This window comes from Pan paniscus, chromosome 6, assembly GCF_029289425.2.
Source record: "Pan paniscus chromosome 6, NHGRI_mPanPan1-v2.0_pri, whole genome shotgun sequence".
In the NCBI taxonomy this organism is placed as follows: domain Eukaryota; kingdom Metazoa; phylum Chordata; class Mammalia; order Primates; family Hominidae; genus Pan; species Pan paniscus.
The window spans coordinates 11,862,479-11,883,896 of NC_073255.2; the positions used below are offsets into that span (position 1 = coordinate 11,862,479).

General features: G+C 52.0%; 2 protein-coding genes across 2 annotated transcripts; one reads left to right on the forward strand and one right to left on the reverse strand.

Annotated features, from left to right (window-relative positions):
• Window positions 1-4,558: 4,558 nt before the first annotated feature.
• Window positions 4,559-9,447, forward strand: LOC129398304 (chitobiosyldiphosphodolichol beta-mannosyltransferase-like). Its single transcript, XM_063606156.1, has 4 exons — window positions 4,559-4,651; window positions 6,250-6,362; window positions 7,373-7,448; window positions 8,430-9,447. The coding sequence occupies exons 1-4, from the start codon at window positions 4,559-4,561 to the stop codon at window positions 8,559-8,561; spliced, it is 414 nt and encodes a 137-aa protein (XP_063462226.1). The 3' UTR covers window positions 8,562-9,447.
• A 16-nt stretch (window positions 9,448-9,463) lies between these two features.
• On the reverse strand, window positions 9,464-14,305 carry LOC100977958 (protein-lysine N-methyltransferase EEF2KMT-like). Its single transcript, XM_063606157.1, has 3 exons — window positions 14,062-14,305; window positions 13,040-13,189; window positions 9,464-9,620 (listed from the first exon to the last, which is right to left on the reverse strand). Exons 1-3 carry the CDS (start codon window positions 14,303-14,305, stop codon window positions 9,490-9,492), a joined length of 525 nt encoding a protein of 174 aa, XP_063462227.1. The 3' UTR covers window positions 9,464-9,489.
• Window positions 14,306-21,418: the final 7,113 nt, after the last annotated feature.

Here is a 21,418-nt window from a genome sequence, read left to right on the forward strand (position 1 = left end):
GAGAATCACTTGAACCCAGGAGGCGAGGTTGCAGTGAGCTGAGATTGCACAAAGGCGCTCCAGCCTGGGCGACAGAGTGAGACCCTGTCTCAAAAAATAAAGAAAGAAATAAAAATAAATTGAGGAAGGATTGAGCATGCAAAATAGAATCAGCCTTTGACCCCGAATACCCTGCAGTGAGAATTCCCCTGTGGTTCTCAGGCTTCTGTCATTCCAGCAAATACACTCTTCCCTCAGCTTCACTAAAATGCAGATATTGTGAGATAATGCTCATTTCTCACAGCTTGCTTGAATAATAACAATGATCATTATTGTAATTTATAACTTAATAGTCAACACTGCCTTTTTAACCCAGTCTGTGAGACTGAATCGTAAACGTGACATTCTTTAAAGCTGTCAATTAATATACCAGACTGCATGAACTCTAATAACTTACCTTTCCATGGAAAGAGAATATGTGGGTATTCTCTTTGAAGACAAATGGTGGAGAGTAGACTCTCATCCAAGACCCTCTGGCAGTAATGAGTTGCATTCCAGAAGGTTCCAGAAGGTTCTGTGGAAGGCTGCAGTTTGGGATTGGTTCTCAGGTGTCTGTCTAACTGCTTTCTAAGGATGAAGACGGCCGGGCGCGGTGGCTCACGCCTATAATCCCAGCACTTTGGGAGGCCAAGACAGGCGGATCACGAGGTCAGGAGATCGAGACCATCCTTGTTAACACGGTGAAACCTCCTCTCTACTAAAAATACAAAAAATTAGCCAGCGTGGTGGTGGGCACCTGTAGTCCCAGCTACTCCAGAGGCTGAGGAAGGAGAATGGCATGAACCTGGGAGGCGGGGCTTGCAGTGAGCCGAGATCGCGCCACTGCACTCCAGCCTGGGTGACAGAGCGAGACTCCGTATCAAAAAAAAAAAAAAAAAAAAAAGGATGAAAACTCCTGGTTCGTGCTTTAGCAACATCCACAGGAGCAACAGACTAAGACATTCCTCCACACACCAACAGACCCAGGCAGTGCAGAGCCACGTGGGTCTTATCTGTCCTGTTGTCCACAGTCTGGTTTTATCTTAGACCTGGCCTGGTGCAATCCATGCTGCGTATAGGCACGCCACTTAAGTTTCCTGTTTGTAAAAAGCCCCTTTCATTCGGTGATTCCTCAGGGCTTTAGGGGAACTTTCTGGAAACCAGGAAGAAGGAAATAAAGGTTGTTTTACTGAGGATGGGTGACATTGGGTGCGGGACCCAAATGAGTGGTTTGAGCAGAAATTAGCCTCCACGCTGGACTAATGCTTCGCAACATTATGGGAAAATTTGAGGAAGCCGGGAGAGGAGGGGACAGAGTTTCTTTCCCAGCCAGCCAGGGGGTCCAGGCAGTTTTGGTCCTAGGATGTCTCTATGCATTCCCAAGTGATTGCAAGGCTTCTTCTTGTCATCGTCTGAGACTTGGATTCCCCAAGCGTCCTTCTTTTCCTGGAGTCTCTGAGTCCTCTATTCCTGAGGCCTTTCTTCAGCCCTCCCAATAGCCCTGCTATGATTTCATTGCAGGGCTGTGACCGTCTATGACAAGCCGGCATCTTTCTTTAAAGGGACACCTCTGGACCTGCAGCACAGGCTCTTCATGAAGCTGGGCGGCACGCACTCTCCGTTCAGGGCCCGGTAGGCCTCCCATCCTCAGCTGCTTTCTCTCCTGCTCGCCACTGCCCTGGCCTCTCCCCTTCTCACTGCAGACCTGGGAACCCACTCATCCAGGGCTTGGCACACTAAGGCAACCGGCCAGTCTCCTGCTTTGGTAAGTCAAGTTTCACTGGGACACAACACACTCATTGCCTTCTGAGTTGTCTACAGCCGCCTTTGAGCTTCAATAGCAGAATCGCGTTTTGCAACAGAGAACCCGTGTCCTGCAAAGCCTGAAGTATTTACTCTCTGGCCCTTTAAGAAACGTTTGTGGACCCCTGTGCTGTCTTACTCTCCTGCCAGTGGGTTCCCAGGCCTGTGGCAGGATCTGTGGACCTGTGGGTCCCCTGGGGTGTCTCACGGGGCTTTGTGCAGATCCACACACCCTAAGGTGTGCCCCTGGGTAAGCTGGGGTGGTGTGGGAGGGCGTCCCTGCACCCTCATATTGAGTCCAGGGGATGATAAGACAATAAGTCCCGTGGAGAAAAGGAATGAGTCAGTCTTGTTTGCTGTTGTAACCTTAGCACCCAGCAACAATATTAGAGAAAGGAAGCCCAGGCCTCGATGGCAGGGGTGGCCTGGTGCTGCTGATGTGGCCAGGCACCCCAACCTTTGGGAGCCTGCAGGCCTTGCCATGGCAGGAGATGCCCGTCCTGGGTCCTGGGCCTGCTCTGTGGCCTCTCACAGGCTTTTTTCCTGCTCTTTCAGTTTAGAACCTGAGGAACCAGCCACGGAGCCGTCGGCCTTCATGGAGCGGGATGCTGGGAGCGGGCTGGTGATGCGTCTCCGCTAGCGGCCAGCCCTGCTGGTCAGCAGCACAGGCTGGACAGGTCTGCACGACCCCTGGAACACTTGGGCTTGGTGTGACGGGCACCTGGCCAGTCTGTGTTCTCCTCACCCCTGCCAGTCCTGCATGCCCCCACCCCGCCACGGTCTCAATGAGAAGGGGAGGGCGTGTGAGCTGGAAGAGGGGTGTCTAGAAACAGGCCCCTGACATTCAATTCTCTTCTCATAGAGGACGAGGACTTCTCCATCCTGCTGGCAGCTTTAGAAAGTAGCTGTGTAGCTGTGGTGAGGAGCTCTGGGCTTGTCGGGGGCCACTGAGCTGTGAGCTGCTTGCCTGGCCTGCAGCATGTTCCTGTCCCGGGCCACTGGGTGGGGCAGCCTGGGGACAGCGGAGGTGGTGGAGGTGGGCCACCCTGAATCCCCAGTTGGGTCATTGAGTGACCAGGCCCTCAGGCTGAAATGCCTCCTCCAGGAGAGTATCTCACAGAGGCTGGTGGCCTCCCCACAAGAGCAGTGCTCTTTCTCCAACTGACCAGGTGACTCTGGCTATTGTTTATTTAAAACTTTTTTTCTGAATGGGCATGATGGCTCACACCTGTAATCCTAGAACTCTGGGAGGCCGAGGCAGGCAGATCACCTGAGGTCAGGAGTTTGAGGCCAACATGGCAAAACCTGTCTCTACTAAAAATACAAAAATTAGCTGGGTATGGTGGTGGGCGCCTGTAATCCCAGCTACTTGGGAGGCTGATGCATGAGAATTACTTGAACCCGGGAGGCAGAGGTTGCAGTGAGCTGAGATCATGCCACTGCATTCCAGCCTGGGTGACAGAGCAAGAGTCTGTCAGAAAAACAAACAAACAAAAAGAAATTCTATCAGAAATTCCATGTAGAATTGTTTCTTTTTTTAAACACAGAGTTTGAGCAACTGACTCTTGATGGACACAACCTTCCTTCTCTCGTCTGTGTGATAACAGGTACCGCCTGGGACCCTGGGTGTCTGTTTGGTTGGGGGATGGTGGAGGGGGAGGGGCATGCAGCCTTTACCCTGTGCTTCCCACGATCTTGTCTCCTTAATCTTCACTGCAGCTCTCTGCATAGGGTCTTATACTGCTTGACATCGGGGAAACTGAGGCTCAGAGGGTTTCACAGCAGGGCAGGGAGCCCAGATTAGAATCTGTAGATACCAAGCTTTCTATTTTTTCAGTAGTTTCCAAGCATCTTTTTGTTGTTGTTGTTACATCATTAGTGTCTTTTTTTCTTTTTCTTTTTTTTTTTGAGACAGAGTCTCTGTCGCCCAGGCTGGGGTGCAGTGGTGTGATCTTGGCTCACTGCGACCTCCGCCTCTCACATTCAAGCAATTCTCATGCCTTAGCCTCCCGAGTAGCTGGGACTACAGGGGCCCACCACACCCAGCTAACTTTTGTATTTTTAGTAGAAACAGGTTTCACCATGTTGGCCAGGCTGGTCTTGAACTCCTGACCTCAGGTGATCCACCCACCTTGGCCTCCCAATATGCTCGAATTATAGGCACGAACCACTGTGCCTGGCCATGTCATTGGTGCCTTAACCAAGCCTCTTTTAATTTTTCAAACGGAAGAGCCCCTGTCCCACAGTTACTGCTGCTGAGCCCTTTCAAGGTGACTCAGTGAGGAGGGAGAAAAGCGGAAGTGGTGTGGGAAGAGGCGGGGTCTGGGCCAGCTGCTGGTCCTGCTCTCCTCCCTCCTCTGGCCTCTAGGCTCCCAGGAGTGGTTTGGAACCCGCGCCATGTGCTCTGGAGGCTGTGGCAGGGCAGGGGGAGTCCTCGTGTCCCCTGTGCACAACACAGACAAAAGGCTGGGTCCACCCAGTGGGCGGTCGGGTGCCAGGCCGGTGCTTACCCCGCCATGTTTGCAGCCCGAGGCCAGCTGGCTGCAAGTGCGGGGCTGTGCGTCAGGGGTCAGTGTGCACACACCCCTGCAGGTTTCGGGGCTCCTGGGTTGCTTCCGGAAGGGCCCGGATGGGGCCTGACTGGAGCTGCCGAGGGGTGGAGCTTCTGGGAAAGGGATCCCTCCTAGGGGGGAGTGTCTTGGGCCTGGGGCCACTTGGTAGGGTCAGAGACGGGTCCATGGCAGTATCTGCTCTTCTCTGTGAAGGCAAAGGGCCTGTGACGGAATATTACAGCCGCCTCATCCACCAGAAGCATTTCCAGCACATCCAGGTCTGCACCCCTTGGCTGGAGGCCGAGGACTACCCCCTGCTTCTAGGTGAGAGGCCAGCAGGAGGCTCAGGGAGGAGGCGGGGCCTTAAGCAGGGGGAACAGAGGTGGCCGTGATGTACTTTTTCTGAAAAGGTGGCTCTGGAGGCCACTTGGGGACAGGACCTGGGCTCTGGCTGAACTCCCGGGAGGAGGCTACTTCCTGGTGTGCCAGCCCCTCCCTGCCAGGTGGCCCCAGAGGCCCTTTACCAAGGGGTTTGAGGAGGCCACGTCCTTTCAGCCTTCCGCGCCCTCCATTCGGTCCTCTTCCTTCCTGCAGGAGGGCTGGGCCTGGGGTTGGGGCACTGTTGCCCAGGTGTGGGAGGGCAGTGGCTTTGGGAGGTACAGGGACGATGTGTCAAACAGCGTCGCTTCTCCCAGTGAGATGGTTCTCCTTTGCCTCCGTCTCTTTCCCCGATTGATTTTTCCAAATGGGGAGTCGTGGCTTGGTCCTGATGCGTCTCTAGAGCTGCATCTTCCAGCTTCAAGTGAGCAGAGCAGTTGGAGGCTGAGGGCCTTTTCCTGGCGGGACTCTCCAGCTAGTCTTTGTTTTAGACAGTCTCGCTCCGTTGCCTAGGCTGGAGTGCACGATCTCAGTTCATGCAACCTCTGCATCCTGGGTTCAAGCGATTCTCCCACCTCAGCCTCCTGAGTAGATTACGGGATTACAGGAGCCCGCCACAACACCTGGCTTATTTTTGTATTTTTAGTAGAAACAGGGTTTCACCATGTGGGCCAGGCTGGTCTTGAACTCCTGATCTCAAGTGATCCTCCCGCCTTGGCCCCCCTAAATGCTGGGATTCCAGGCGTGACCCATCACGCCTGGCCCCAGCTAGTCTTCAGAAATATTAAGCTGTTTCACTTTGTTTTCACACACAGCTGGTTTGTGGTGGGTGTGCTGTGGTTTATTATTATTACTGTTATTATTATTATTATTATTATTATTATTTTGAGACGGAGTTTCGCTCTTGTAGCCCAGGCTGGAGTGCAATGGCACAATCTTGGCTCACTGCAACCTCTGCCTTCCCGGGTTCAAGCGATTATCCTGCCTCAGCCTCCTGAGTAGCTGGGATTACAGGTACCTGCCACGATGCTTCGCTAATTTTGTATTTTTTTTAGTAGAGATGGGGTTTCACCATGTTGGCCAGCCTGGTCTTGAACTCCTGACCTCAGGTGATCTGCCCGCCTTGGGCTCCCAAAATGCTGGGATTACATGCGGGAGGTGAACCTGGGAGGTGGAGGTTGCAGTGAGCTGAGATTGTGCCACTGCACTCCAGCCTGGGTGACAGAGTGAGACTGTCTCAAAACAAAACAAAACAAAAAAAACCAAAATAACAACAAAAAAACAAATTGTGGTTAAGTAGAAAAAGTGTCAACTTACATTTTCAAATGTCCCAGCCAGGCCGTGTGGCTGCTTGGCCGGCTTAAGCCACTTGTGCTTGGGGCTGTCGGGGGGCCTTATCCGATTTTCACTCCCCTCGGGGGATGTTGCCTCACCGTGCTGGGAGTTGTGTTCCCAGGGCAGAGACCAGCGCTCTGACCGCACCCCTCTTGCCTAGCAGGGTCGGTGGACCTGTGTCTGTCTGCGCACGTTCTCCAGTGGCCTGGACCTGCCCATGAAGGTGGTGGACATTTTCGGGTGCTGTTTGCCTGTGTGTGCCGTGAACTTCAAGTGGTAGGAGCAGAACCCGAATCTTTTTGGGGATAGCTTCACAGATCCACCGCTGAGGGGGAAGCAGTGCAGAGGGAGCTGCCCACAGTGAGGACCTGCCCCTCGGTCAGTCCAGCACACACTGGAGGCCACGAGGAGGAGCCCTGCGGTTACTGTGTCTGGGCTGAGCCTCACTGAAGTAGTGGCTTCCATTTAGAGCTCATGTTATATTTAGGTTGGTACAAAAGTAATCACGGTTTTTGCCATTAAAGATGGCAATTACTTTTGCACCAACCTAATATGAAAAAAAAGCATCTTAAATACTAGAACTCCACTCGGGGCTTTTGCTCCTAGAGTAGAATTGGCGGGAATTGCCTGCAGGCTTACATGGTTTTCTTTGTCTCTTTCTCTCCCACCATGTCCCTTTTGGCCAAGCTCACGTGGTGGGTTTGAATCAGTTAAATGAGTGTCATGCTGTGGCCTCACTCCACCCAGCATAGACGGGTGTTTGGAAGGGCGGCGTTAGAGGAGATTCTAGAAGCAGTAGCCCCAGCACAAGCTGAGCCCTTGGCCCCTTCTCAGGAGCTGGCTCCTGGATGGGATTCAGGGATGTGAGCCTCTCCTGTGAGCTGAGCTCAGGGAATGTCAGGATCAAACCTGGTGCCCTAGAAAAGTCATCTTTTATGTGCTGAGCCAGTCCCCAGGGTGTTCCCTTTACTCGTTCCATGGCCATGGAATTAAGAAAAACATGCAAAAATAATTCTTCAGTCCTTGAAGAGCATCCAGCACAGAAGGTACAAACCTTCCTTAAGGCTCCCTCCTCAAATTGGTTTGGCCGTTTAGATGTGCACCCCCCCAGGCCTTTGTACCCTTCAGATGCCAAATCTAAGAACCAGCTCCTGGAAACCACACCCCCTGTTCCAACCCCCAGCCTGGCTTGAGCATGGGGTTGGGGGGGTGGAGCCCAGGTGGGCACCCCAGGGGTCTGGTGTCTTCTCCAGGCAGCTCTCAGGCTCCCTTGGTTCTCTCTGCAGTTTACATGAGCTGGTGAAACATGAAGAAAATGGCCTGGTCTTTGAGGACTCAGAGGAACTGGCAGCTCAGCTGCAGGTAGCCACATCTGCCACCACGCCAGGGTGGGGAGGGTTCTGGAGACTGGCACCGAGCCGCGCTCCCTGATCCCTTCTTCCCACGGCCAGGGTGGGACCATGTGGGGTCTGGCGGAAAAGCCAGGGAGAGAGCAGAGGTCACAGGCCGGCCCACTCTGCTGTCCCGTTTTGGTACAGTAGGCTCAGAAAGTTAGGACACACCCCCACCTGCCCTCTGGATTTATGGAGCTGACACTCCACAAATGATGCTGGAGCCAGGTGGGCCAGGTTGCAGTTTAGGAACTGATCAGGATCAGGTAGGTGGGCGGGCAAAGGGAGCTTCTGGGACCAGCCTTGAAAGATGGGTGGAATTCTGCAAAGGTTACTTGTTTCTTATTGCTAAAATAATACATCATTCTTGCCAACAGAATGATTGGCAGGACTTTCAGTAAAGGTCCAGGTCGGAAGTCATTTAGACTGGGTCCCCCAGTCTCTGTCAGAACCATGGTACTCTGTTGTGGTGTGAAAGTAGCCACAGATCATCTGTCAATTAAGGGGTGTGGCTTCGTTCAAATAAAACGTTATTTACAAACACAGGCTGTGGGCTGGATTTGGCCTGCAGGCTGTAGTTTGTGATCCTTGATTCAGACAGTTTAGCAAGGCTGAAAAGGACACCGACACCCCCTTGTTACCCACAGATGGGTGGGACATGGCCAGAGGCCAAGAGGAGGGTGCTCGCAGGGGAACATACAGCATGTAGAGGCCGGGAGGTGCTCCAGGGCACCAAGTGTGGGAAAGTGGGACACACGGGGAAGTTTCCAGAAAGCGTGATGTCAAGTTGGAGGTGGAGCGCTGCTGGGGCGTGAAGAGTCTCGAGTCCAAGTGAGGGAGTTAGGAACTTGGGAGGGGTTGTTGGGTTGGGGACATGGGGTCAGCCAGGTGGTGACCTGGGATGGGGTGGGGACAGGAAATGAGTTAAGCTCTGCTCTTTATTTTTTTGCAGATGCTTTTCTCAAACTTTCCTGATCCTGCAGGCAAGCTAAACCAGTTCCAGAAGAACCTGCGGGAATCGCAGCAGCTCCGATGGGATGAGAGCTGGGTGCAGACTGTGCTCCCTTTGGTTATGGACACATAACTCCTGGGCCAGAGGCTAAAACCCCGGGACCCCTGCTGTCCTTCCCGCAGCTTCTTCTCGGAGTCTCAGGGCAAACCCTTTCGAGCAGCGCCTCCCAGTGGCCAGAAGGTGAAATGACGGCAGTGGTGCCGCCTGGTGAATGAATTGGTTCTGTGACCCGGGAAGCTGTGCTTGGTTCTGATTTCTTTTCTAGAGGCTCGGAAACACTTCCTCTCTTCTTCTGATCTTCATGCCCCATGCCCCTGCTAGCGTATTACTGTTCTGTGACTTCTCTGTGACCTCTGCGTACTCCTCATCCTGCGTTTGGTCTCCTGGTGTCATCTTTCTGCCGTGTTCCTAACATTTTGATTCCTGTCTTGAAAAAAAGCACCTGCTGCACCGTAAGCCCAGGGATGTGGCAGCTGCAGCGGGCTTGGCTTTGTGAAGAACCGAGTGTGTCCACGGATGTGGCAGCTGCAGCGGGCTTGGCTTTGTGAAGAACCGAGTGTGTCCACGGATGTGGCAGCTGCAGCGGGCTTGGCTTTGTGAGGAACCGAGTGTGTCCAGGGATGTGGCAGCTGCAGCGGGCTTGGCTTTGTGAGGAACCGAGTGTGTCCAGGGATGTGGCAGCTGCAGCGGGCTTGGCTTTGTGGGGAACTGAGTGTGTCCACGTTGGGGGAACATCATACTTGATACACACGTTTTTATTTGCACAAAGAAAATGCTATTTTTGGAGCCAGAGTTTTCATGTCTGATTGATGGCGATTTTCTTAAGAACCAGAACTACTGGCAGAAAGGGAGCACCCACACGCTTAGATAGCCGATGTCTTATTAGAGGGCAGTTTGTGGTTCCTGATTTGGAAATTAACATTCTCCAAACATTCCAGTCCAATGAAAGTTTTATCCGCTTTCCCATATAAAAACTCTTCCCACGAGAGTGACTTGATTCTCACAATCCAGTTGGCGTCGTGTGTGAATCCTTCAGTGTGAGGTTCAGCATTGCCATCTCCAAGTGCTCTTCGTAGGGAAACAGTTTCTGGTCATGACGAGGTTCCACTTCCCATCTGATCCTGGCCCGGCCTGGAAACAGAGAACATGTGTTTCAGGATGGCAGTGTTTGGGGACAGGACATGAGCGTATTGTGTGGGGCTGCTAGGACAGGCCTGGCGGGGTCGGGGGGTGTCCAAGTCAGTTTACTTGGTTCACAGGTTCCCAGGCCCACCCAGGTGCCTAGAATTGGCCTCCAGGATGGGACCAGAAATCTGGTTTTGCATAGAAATGGCTAGCAGCAGGCACCATGCCTCTGTCCAGTCTCTGCCCGCGTCTGCCCCAGCACTTGGCACAGCGGGACAGACGCAGAGATCTGAACCCACATCTACCTGGCTGCCCAGTCAACCCACTCTTCACAAAGCTTAGAAAGTGGCCAGGCACAGTGGCTCACGCCTGTAATCCCAACACTTTGGGAGGCCAAGGCGGGTGGATCACTTGAGATCAGGAGTTCAAGGCCAGCCTGGCCAACATGGTGAAACCCCATCTCTACAAAAATACAAAAATTAGGCAGGCACGATGGCGGGTGCCTGTAATCCCAGCTACTTGGGAGGCTGAGGCAGGAGAATTGCTTGAACCCAGGAGGCGGAGTTTGCAGTGAGCCGAGATTGTGCCATTGCAGTGAGCCGAGATTGTGCCACTGCACTTGAGCCTGAGTGACAGAGTGAGACTCCATCTCAAAAAAAAAAAAAAAAAATCCACACACACACACACACACACACACACACACACACAGCTTAGAAGGGGCTGGTGTTCTCATAAGCACAGATATCTGAAGAGCCGTTAGCCAGAATGATTCTTTTTTTTTTTTTTTTTGAGATACGATCTTGTTCTGTCACCCAGGCTGGAGTGCAGTGGCACAGTCATTGCTCACTACAGCCTCGACTCCTGGGCTCTAGCAATCCTCCCACTTCCTGAGTAGCTGGGATGACAGGTGCGTGCCACCATGCTAGTAATTTTTTTATTTTGTAGAGATGGGGTCCTGAATGCATGGCCTCAAGTGATGCTCCTGCCTCAGCCTCTTTTATTATTATTTTTTAGACAGAATTTTACTCTGTTCCCAAGGCTGGAGTGCAGTGGTGCAATCTCAGCTGGCTGCAATGCATCCCAGGTTCAAGTGATTCTCCTGCCTCAGTCTCCCGAGTAGCTGGGATTATAGGCGTGCACCGCCAAGCCTGGCTAATTTTTGTGTTTTTAGTAGAGATGGGGTTTCACCGTGTTGGCCAGGCTGGTCTTGAACTCTTGACCTCAAGTGATCCGCTCACCTCAGCCTCCCAAAGCCTCAGCCTCTAACAGTGTTGGGATTACAGGCGTGAGACACTGTGACCCGGGATGATTTTCAATCACAGTTTTTCGTTACGAGTGGAAAATGCGTATTTATAAAAATGAAGTAGTACAGACATGAACGTGTAGAAGTCTCTATAATCCTGCCATCCAAGAATGGCACCTGTTAACATGTATATCAGGGATGTCCAATCTTTTGGTCTCCCTGCACCACATTGGAAGAAGAAGAATCGCCTTGGGCCACACATAAAATACACTAATGCTAGCAATAGCTGATGAGCTAAAAGAAAAAAAAATCACAAAAAAACCTCGTACTGTTTTAAGAAAGTTTACAGATTTGTGTTGGGCCGCAGGTTGGACGAGCCTGCTATATATATATTCTAGATTTTCCCCTATAGGTATACTTATGTGAAAATGATGATTGTGATAATTTTATTTTGAGATGAAGTCTTGCTATGTTGCTCAAGGGGGCCACAAACTCCTGGGCTTAAGCCATCCTCCCGCCTCAGCCTCCTGAGTAGTTGGGAATATAGGTACTCATAACTATGTGTGGGTGATTATTATTATTTTTTAAACAAAAATGGGGCTGGGCGCAGTAGCTCATGCCTGTAATCCTAACACTTTGGGAGGCTGAGGCAGCAGATCGCTTGAGGTCAGGAGTTCAAGACCAGCCTGGCCAACATGGTGAAACCTCGACTCTACAAGAAATACAAAAATTAGCCAGGTGTGGTAGCACGCACCTGTAGTCCCAGCTACTCAGGAGGCTGAGATGGGAGGATAGCTTGAACCTGGGAGGTGGGAGGTTGCAGTGGGCTGAGATGGCACCACTGCACTCCAGCCTGGGCAATACAAAGCCAGACTCTGTCTCAAAAAAAAAAAAAAAAAGGTGGATGGGGGCTTATACTATGTGTGCTGCTTGGCACTCTTTTTTTCACTTCAAAGATATTGCAGGTATTTTTTCACATAAGTATCTGAAGAAAGACTTCCTTTTTTTTTTTCCTTTTTTTTCTTTTTTTTGCCTTTTTGAGACAGGGTCTTGCTCTGTTGCCCAGGCTAGAGTGCAGTGGTGAGATCAGGGCTCACTGCAGCCTCCACCTCCTGGGCTCAAGCCATCCTCCCACCTCAGCCTCCCGAGTAGCTGGGACTACAGGTTTGCGCAACCATGCCCGACTAGTTTCTGTATGTTTTGTGGAGATGGGGTTCCACTATGTTGCCCAGGTAGGTCTTGAACTCCTGGTGTCAAGAAGTCCTCCTGCCTTAGCCTCCTAAAGTGCTGGGATGACAGGCCTGAGTCTCGCGCCCTGCCAGCCTCCTGTGCGAGGTTGTGCGGGACTCTGTCGTGGAACCCAGTGTGTCTTCGTGTGCTGGCTTGTTTGTTGGCTCTGTAGTTAACGGGCTGCCCCACGTGGACAGGCATTGGACCCGTGTTTCTCTGTGCAGGCAGAGGCTGCTGCGCGTGCATCTGTGAACATGGCTGCCAGGAGGGGCTGTGCTCAGGGGGAGCTGGGGCAAAGCCTGGTGGCAATGGGGGGCTTGGGTGTAGTGTGGAGGCACGAGAGCCAGGTGGCCAGGCTACAGTCTGTGGGATCTCGGGGGTTGCTTGGCCTCTGTGTGTCCCGGTGTCTTTGTCGGTGAGATGGGACAATGATAGCACACTCTCACAGGTGCTGGGGGCTGACAAATGTCAGGTCTGAGGACAGCGGCTGGCCCACTACGGGGCCAGTTCCCCTACTCTATAGTCACCCTGCTCGTCTTCCATCAACTGGGTGCTCAGGACAGTGGCATGGTGGATCCGCCTGTACAGCCTGTGCTCCAGCGTCCTGCAGGCCACAGCTGTGTCCAGCCCTGACCCCGACTGCCCCTCCCGCCACCTCCATTTTATAGATGAGGAAACCGAGGCCCGAGGGCTTAGGGAACCTTGCTCTGAAGCACACAGTAGGGCTGTTGGGCTCAGATCCTCCCTCCCTGTGCTGAGCTGCCCTCCTCCTGCCACAAGTCCCCCATGCCACGAGCCCACCCTGCTCACCGGCCTCTGCCCTAGTTCCCCGCATGGTGTGGGAGTGTGGGGCTTCCTAGCTTTTACCCTGCCCCCAGTTCTTTCACTTCCACTGGAGTCCCACAGGGACAGCTCGGGGACCATGCAGGCCCGGGTGGGCGTGGGGGCTCACCTAGCTCGGTGGTGAACAGCTGGCACGTCTCTTGGTTGTGGACAGTAAGGGCCACGTAGACTTGAGGAGACCACTGGTGTTCCCGGTAGGCAGCCAGCCTCCGCAGGACCCCGACCAGCGACACGATGGCTTCTGGGCAATACAGTACGTCTACGGTGAAAGTCTCAGATTACTGAAAGGGACCAGCGGACAGTTCCAGGTCATGCTGACCTCAGCAGAAGGGCGAGGCCAGAGAGGCAGCAGTCATATGAGACTAGTAGATGCCATTTGACCATTTGGGCCATTAGATGGAAAGGCAATTACTTGGGTGAAAAAGGAGAACCCTTAGTAGAGAAAGCTGCAAAAGACCGAAGCAAAAGAAAAAAATCTCCAGACTCACTGTGTTCCTTAAAAAACCAGCTCTGGTTCTCGGCCTATCTAGAGGGCTGTGAATGGCACAAAGCCTGACCCTGCCATGAACTTCATGTTTCAGGCATCTGCCGATTTGTCTGCTGGCTTGCAGGGGTGGGCCTGTGTCCCTGGCCACCGCTGGACCTGTGGTTTTCAGGGCTGGGACCCAGGACCACAGGCAGAGCTCTGTTCGACCAGAGAGGAGACTGAGTGTGCTGGCAGGGGTGAGTGGTTTTCGGTGGCGCAGCCAAACACCACCTTCTCTCAAGGGCCCTGGCCTCATCCCAGAAGTGGTTGTTTTCCTCCTGTGGTCTCTGAAGGACACAGGGCATGGCTCTGGGACAGAGCCATGTGGTGATGACTGTAACGGGAGTATGCCTGTCTCCAACACGAGGGCTGTCGCTGGAAGGTCACCTTAAGAGGCACCCCTGTCCTTTGATGTCACCCTGGAGGCCCAGAGTAACTCTTCTGGAAGCCCCATCATGTCCATGCCCGACAGCGTCCATCATTCCCTTTTCCCAGAGCCAAGAGCTGGGTAGAGCTTCAAGGACACCGCCTGCACAGAGTGCCCGGGGCTGGGCATTACCTGCTGCAATGACAACATCTGGCTGGATGGCAGAGAGCTGATGGACCATCGCGATGTTCCCAGTCCAGCTGGGCCACTATCACCCTGGGGCTGGCTAAGTTGGCAGAGATGTCTGCCTCTAATGAGAGGCCATTGAGAAGGATATTCCCTTGGAGCTTCTCGAGGACCCGGTTGTGACAGTCGCTGAAGATGTATGCCTGGGGGTGGCACATCTTGCAGATGGCCAGGCCTGTGAGGCCGGCGCCACTGCCAAGCTCTAGGACAGTCCTGGTGGGAGGAAAGGGGACCATGTCTGCGACTGCACCAGGGTAAGCCTGCCTCGGTGCCCTGCCGTGCACCCCGAGGTCACCTATGAGAGAAGGCTGCCGGGTTCTCGATGGCCCATTCTGCAAGGTAGAGGGCAGCATCTCATGTGACCAGGCCTGTGATGCCGTGGGAGATGATGGCTGTGCTCTCGGAGAGTGTGACTGAGCCTCCCGAGGGCTGCACCAAGAGAGGGCGAGAGAGTCAGTCCAGCGATCAGAAGGCAAGTGGCTTAGAAGACAAGTAGCCATCCACCACATGGCTGAATAAACCATGACAGGACCAATCGCCACTCAGCAACGAGAAGCAGCTAACTGTTGACATGCCAACAGCTTGCACGGGCCTCAAGGGTGTCACGTGGCATGAAAGACACTCACCTCAGGCCACACAGGATTCCATTCATTGAACATTCCTGAGACAACGGAATTCAGGTGATAGAGCACAGGTCAGTTGTGGCCAGGGGCCGGGTGTGGCTATGAAGGTGTGGCTGCCTTGTGATGATTCAATATGCTATGTTTTTCCTTTGTGGTTTTCTGTATCTATGTTTTATCTTATTTTTTTTTGAACTCTGTTCCCCAGACTGGAGTCAGTGGCACAATCTTGGCTCACTGCAACCTCTGCCTCCTGGGTTCAAGCAATTCTCCTGCCTCAGCCACCCAAGTAGGTGCAACTACAGGCATGTGCTACCATGTCTGGCTAATTTTTCTACCTTTTTTTGAGACAGAGTTTCACTCTCGTTGCCCAGGCAGGAGTGCAATGGCGTGATCTTGGCTCACTACAACCTCCACCTCCTGGGTTCAAGAGATTCTCCTGCCTCAGCCTCCCGAGTAGCTGGGATTAGAGGCACCCACTACCACACCCGCTAATTTTTGTATTTTTAGTAAAGACAGAGTTTCACCATGTTGGCCAGGCTGGTCTCAAACTCCTGACCTCAGGTGATCCACCTGCCTCAGCCTCCCAAAGTGCTGGGATTACAGGCATGAGCCACCAAGCCCGGCCTAATTTTTGTATTTTTAGTAGAGACAGGGTTTCACCATATTGGCCAGGCTGGTCTTGAACTCCTGACCTCGGATCCACCCGCCTCAGCCTCCCAAAGTGCTGGGATTACAGGTGTGAGCCACCACACCCGGACCTGTCAAGTATTCTTCGAGGACTGGACACCAGGTCCTTGTGAAGCAGGTAGAGTGTGTCACCTATTGGACAAAAGCCCAACAACCCCATGAGACATGCTGTTGTTGTTGAAGTGCTTGATTTACAGACAGGGAAACTGAGGCTAAAGAAGGTTGACGGGCCTCATGTCTAAGACTGCAGAATGGGTGAGTCAGGATTTGAACCCACACCCACGTTTTCACTTTGTGCAGGAAGGGTATCTGGGCTGTGAGGGGAAGGAGGGTGCCCTTCTCATACCAGCAAATAGCTCCGGTGGCCCTGGGTGGACTCCTTGGCCATCAGGGTCTCCGCCAGTGCCTCGTACAGCTCGTCCAAAGGCTCTGTGTGGACAGCCTCGTGCTGGGGGCAGACAGAGTGAGAGCTTGTTTGCTTTCGTTCTAATCTGTAAAAATGGTCAGATGATTTCACCAAGTTTGGAGGGGAGATTTGGGATGGAATGGTGTAATACCGGCCAGCTGGCGTATAAAATATTCACTTCATTGGGCTTGGTGGTGTGTGCCGAATAGTCCCAGCTACTCTAGAGGCTGACATGGGAGGACTGCTTGAGCCCAGGAATTCGAGGACAGCCTGGGCAAGAGACCTTGTCTCTAAAAAAAAAATTCACTTGGTAGGGAAACCTGGATGGGAGGGCCTTCAACGAGAGGTGTTGAGAGGGTAGTGTTAGGTGTAGTCTAGGGCAGGAGACAAGGATTCCGTGACAGCTGCCGCATGACCATGACAGAGAGGAGGAAAACAAAAGGTGCTTTTAAGTGAGCCCAGGCAGAACTGTGAGGGCGGCCCATGCCGTAGGCTGTGGCTGTCAGCAGGCTGCTTCTCCACGGCTGGCCCCATCCTAAGATTCACAGGGCAGCAGCAAGATACACTGGGTGACTGCTGCCCTCTCCTGGTGGCACAGGGCAGACCTGCTGGTGGCCACAGATGCACCCTTTTGGGGAGGATTAGGGAGAAAGCAGGTATTGGAGAAGCAGGGGATTGTTTACTTGCTAAAAGTGTGGCCCTTTCACTCAGCAGGTCTGCTACTGCCTACTGAGGAATGGCCTCTCGACATCCTTATGTCAAACCCTGCATGTTCGGGCCCATCTTTAAAATCCATCCTAGGCCAGGTGCGGTGGCTCATGCCTGTAATCCCAGCACATTGGGAGGCCGAGGCAGGCGGATCACCTGAGGTCAGGAGTTCGAGACCAGCCTGGCCAACATGGTGAAACTCTGTCTCTACTAAAAATACAAAAATTAGCCAGGCATGGTGGCATGTGCCTGTAGTCCCAGCTTCTTAGGAGGCTAGGCACAAGAGTTGCTTGAACCCAGGAGGCAGAGGTTTCAGGGAGCCAAGACTGTGCCACGGTAATCCAGCCTGGGCAACACAGTGAGACTCTGTCTCAAAAAAATAAATAAGTAAAAAATAAAATCCATCCTGTATCAGTCTGGAAAGAGCACATTCCAGCAGGATCAATGCGGAGAATTCCCCAGAGGAACTAGTTCCAAAGTTATGGCAAGAGCTAAACCTCCCAACAGGGGCCCGTGGGGCAACCCAGAGACAGACAAGAGTAGGAAACTCCAAACCCTTCGGCGGGTAGGACAGAGGGTGTGGGTGAGGGTTCCAGTGCTGTGGGCTGGGCCAGCCTGGTAGGAATGAGAATCCATATGATAGGAGCTGGGGCCCCAGAGAAGCAGCTGCGGCAGAAACCCTAGGAGGCAGAGTGAGGGAGAGACGCTGGCCTCCCCTTCTTCCCGCCCTGCATTGTCTCCCATGGGTCACACGTGGCTGCAGCCAGTTGCCTGGTTAGGCCCCTGCCATGCTGGGGTTTGCAAAGCAGGCCCAGGGCCTGGGAAGGACGGGGGCTCCAGCACGCAGGTGGCTATGCTGTCTGGCTACTGGGCGGACACTCCCCATAACTGACCTTTTTGATGAGTTCTGAGAGAAAGCACCGGGCATACTTGACTGATGGTGGGTGCTTCACACACACAGGATACTTCAAGTCTACCGCAAAGGACAGAATGTTGGTTGCTCGAGAGCCCATCTTAAGTCTCCTATGAGCTTCAAGCCAACACAGCAGAGGGCAAACTCCAGGCTACCTGATCCCTCAGCAAAGATGTAGATGGACACAGCGTTCTGGCCCCATGCATCTGAAGTTTGTCTTATGATATAAGCCATTTCCTAAAAATGCTTCCACTGCAGTGGCACAGGCTATGGCAGCATTTCTAATGCCCATTCTGAGCAAGAACGCAGGGCACGTGGGCCCAAACCACCTCCCTCCCAGGGGAGCCAGTGTGAACCAGGGTTTGCAGTAAAGACAGTCGCCAACTGTCTGGCTCTATGGAAGAGGCGGGAAGGCCCACTCGGCAACTGCTCTCTTGCAGCGTGTGTCCCTGGGGACAGGATGGAGGGGAGGGGACACTCAGGGTGACACTCCAGCTAAAGCCGAGAGAAGCCAAGTGCAGGATGAGCAAGTTCCAGGCAGTGGCAACAGCTGATGCAAGCTCTGAGGTGGCCATGGCCTGGCACTTGGAAAGGAGGACAGAGGGACTGGTGCAGCAGGAGTGGGGACGGTGGGAAAACAGGAGCCTGAAGAGAGAGGGAGGAGACAGTCTGCAGTGCCTGCTGGCTGGGAGGGATGCAGATTCTGCCCAAGGGCAGCAAAGTACCCCAAGCAATACACAGGCTCTTCAGGCTGGTGTTGGTTTTTCATTTTTTCTGACACAGAGTCTCGCTCTGTTGCCCAGGCTGGAGTGCAGTGGCCCGATCTTGGCTCACCGCAGCATCTGCCTCCTGGGTTCAAGGGATTCTCCTGCCTCAGCCTCCCGAGTAGCTGGGACTATAGGCGTGCACCACCACGCCCAGCTAATTTTTGTATTTTTAATAGAGATGGGTTTTTGCCATGTTGGCTAGGCCGGTCTTGAACTCCTGACCTTAGGTGATCTGTCCACCTCAGCTTCCCAAAGTTCTGGGATTACAGGTGTGAGCCAGTGCACCCAGCCTTGTGCTGGGTTTTAAAGCAGCTATCCCTGCATTTCATCCTTCACCACCTGCGAGAGTGAGGCTCAGGGTGAAACTCAGAGCAGGTTGCGAGATAACTTCAGGTATCTCCATGTTCGAAGCCCTGACCTACTGCATTGCCCCGAAAGTTGCTTGAGCCCAGGAGTTGGAGGCTGTAGTGAGCTATGATTGTGCCACTGCACTCCAGCCTGGGTAAGAGAGTGAGGCTCTGTCTCAAAAACCAAAGAAAACAAAACACAAAAAACAGATGCTATGTCCCATTCCAGAGGTTGAGGTTTAATTATTCTGGGGTGGGGTGTGGCCTGGGTTTTGGAACACTTAAAAAATCCCAGGTGATCCTAAAGTGTAGATGAGTTTGGAAACCACACACCTAAGGCACACTTGAATGGGGGAGCAGTGAGGTGGTGTGGGCTAGCCGGCCAGAACCCAGGGGTGGGAACCAACATTGCAGATGCCATAAAGGCTGGGAAGCATAGTGTCTGGGGCCCATAACAATGCTTGGACATGAATGCTTTAGACCTAAGACAATTGGCTCCTAAATGTGAAAACGGCAAGGCTGAAATGAATGCATGTTTAATGCTTTGCAACATTGTCAAGTGGTCAGCTGCAACTCTGTTCTGAGGGCATGATGCCTGAGAGATGCCTGTCATGGGGGTTGATTTTAATGAATTTAATATGGTGTGGAGTGGGGCCTTCAAAAGTAAAAACGTCAGTTCTAAGTTGGTTGCGGGGGTCTGGGCAAAGGTCTTAAAACCCCGTGGTAAACACCCCGATTTTAAAACAGGGCCTTTTTTACAAGAGACTTTTTGAAAATAGCTCCTATTTTGAGGGGAGGAACCCTGGCGGGAGAGAGCCAGAGTTAAGCCCAGCTGAGAGGGGGTTGGCAGGCAGGGGTCTGCCTGGTCCTCACTGAAGCTTGCTACTCAGGGTGAGCTTCCTAAACCAATGCAGACTTGCTGGCCCACTGAGCCTCCCAGCTGAGAACCTGCATTTCGACAAGGTCCTCAGTGCAGCAAAGTTTGAGATATACTGGGCTAGAGCACCCAGGGGACCTAAAGGTTCTTTGAATACTAAGGAAAATAGGCAGGGTGTGGTGGCTCATGCCTGTAATCCTTGTATTTTGGGAGGCCAAGGTGGGTGGATCACTTGAGGTCAGGAGTTCGAGACCAGCCTGGACCAATATGGTGAAACACCATCTCTACAAAAGATACAAAAATTAGCCAGGTGCAGTGGCAGGTACCTGTAGTCCCAGCTACATGGGGAGCTGAGACAGGAGAATCGATTGAACCTGGGAGGCGGAAGTTGCAGTGGCCCGAGATCGCACCACTGCATTCCAGTCTGGTGACAGAGTGAGACTCCATCTAAAAAAATAAAAAATAAATAAAATAAATATAAATACTGGACTAGAAGACCCAGGAGACCCGAAGATTCTCTCAAAACTAAGGAAAATAATCTAGGTCACAAATATATTCTCTTTCTCCTTCTCCCCATTGCCCCCCCCCCCGCCAGTAATCTTTATAGACTCAAATAGAGTTGATGTTCTATAATCAATTCTAGTCACCTTTATTTATATTTATTTATTTTAGAGATGGGGGTCTCACTATGTTGATCAGGCTGGTCTCAAATTCCTGGGCTCAAGTGATCCATCCACCTCGGTCTCCCAAAGTTCTGGGATTACAGGCATCAGCCACTGCACTTGGCCATCACTTTTATTTTTGATGTTCAAATTATAAGCTAATATCTGTGAGACCATAGATTCTTTTTATGCACTCAATACATTTTTGTGTTTACCTTACATTTTTATTATGGAAAAGATTCTGTTTTTTCCACTTGTTTCTATTTGATAATGAAGCCCTCTGTGCCTATCACCAGCCTCAGCCGCCATCATCTCATTACCAAGCTGGGTTATTTGGAAGCAAATATCTTCAATATTTAGCCGGTGTTCAAATTTCCCCAACCATCCTAAATGAGTGTTTAGAATAGTTGTTTTATTGGAAACAAGGTCAAAACAAGTACATTTTACATTTTTAGGCCAGTCTTGAAAGTAAGTGTAAAACCATGTGTGGGGTAGGAGGTGGGACTAGCCTCTCAAGGTGGGGCCTGCATACCAGACCCAATTGAGGACTAGCTAAGAGAGATTCCACAATGAATAACACCAGGAGGTGGGAATATTAAGGTCCATTGCAAAGGTTGGCTACCACAATTATTTGATCAACTAGTTATCAACCCTGACTGCAGCTGAGAGAGATTTCTTTTTGCTTTTTTTTTTTTTCAGAGACAGGGTCTTGCTATGTTGCCCAGGCTGGACTCAAACTCCTGGGCTCAAGTGATTCTTCTGCCTCAGTCTCCCGAGTAGCTGAGACTACAGGTGTGTGCCACTGTGCTCAGCTAGATATTAAAATATACGTATGCGCGGACACCACTCTAAACCAACTAAATCAGAATCAGATACAGTGAAGTCATTAATCATTTTGCTCCTGGGTCTTTATGATAGTTTTGCTCCTGGGAAACTCCTGGCAATGTGTTAGAGAGAAAGAGATGGGAAAATAAGATTTTAAGAAGTGTTGCTGTGCATTTTGAAAATAATTTTTCTTTGGTGTTGGTCTTGAGGGACGGCAGTAAACATTCCAATTGCCTTTAAGTATGCTTGCATGCTGGAATGATGGTTCTCTGAATGCAGCATCGAACTGGCATTGGGCCACATGGCAGCCAGTGTGAGCCTTTATGCCACATTTATAAAACATGAATGTCATGAGCCCACTCTCAGGGACCTTACAATTTGGAGGGTTAGGTCAGATCCACAAATCTCCTCTATCTCATGGTAAAGGAAACCTGGCGTGTAGCAGGAGATGGTGTGATAACAATGTCATATTGCACGATCAATATTTGTATTCTTCTTGGCAATATTAAACTTTTGGACCCCCTCCATTGTGTC

Coding starts and splice junctions, on each gene's coding strand:
- LOC129398304 (XM_063606156.1), top strand. CDS start 4,559: ATGGCAGTATCTGCTCTTCTCTGTGAAGGCAAAGGGCCTGTGACGGAA. Junction 6,363..7,372: donor TGTGCCGTGAACTTCAAGTG/GTAGGAGCAGAA, acceptor TTCTCTCTGCAG/TTTACATGAGCTGGTGAAAC. Junction 7,449..8,429: donor AACTGGCAGCTCAGCTGCAG/GTAGCCACATCT, acceptor ATTTTTTTGCAG/ATGCTTTTCTCAAACTTTCC.
- LOC100977958 (XM_063606157.1), bottom strand. CDS start 14,305: ATGGTCCCCTTTCCTCCCACCAGGACTGTCCTAGAGCTTGGCAGTGGC. Junction 13,190..14,061: donor GGACTGGGAACATCGCGATG/GTCCATCAGCTC, acceptor CTTTCACCGTAG/ACGTACTGTATTGCCCAGAA. Junction 9,621..13,039: donor GCTGTTCACCACCGAGCTAG/GTGAGCCCCCAC, acceptor CTCTGTTTCCAG/GCCGGGCCAGGATCAGATGG.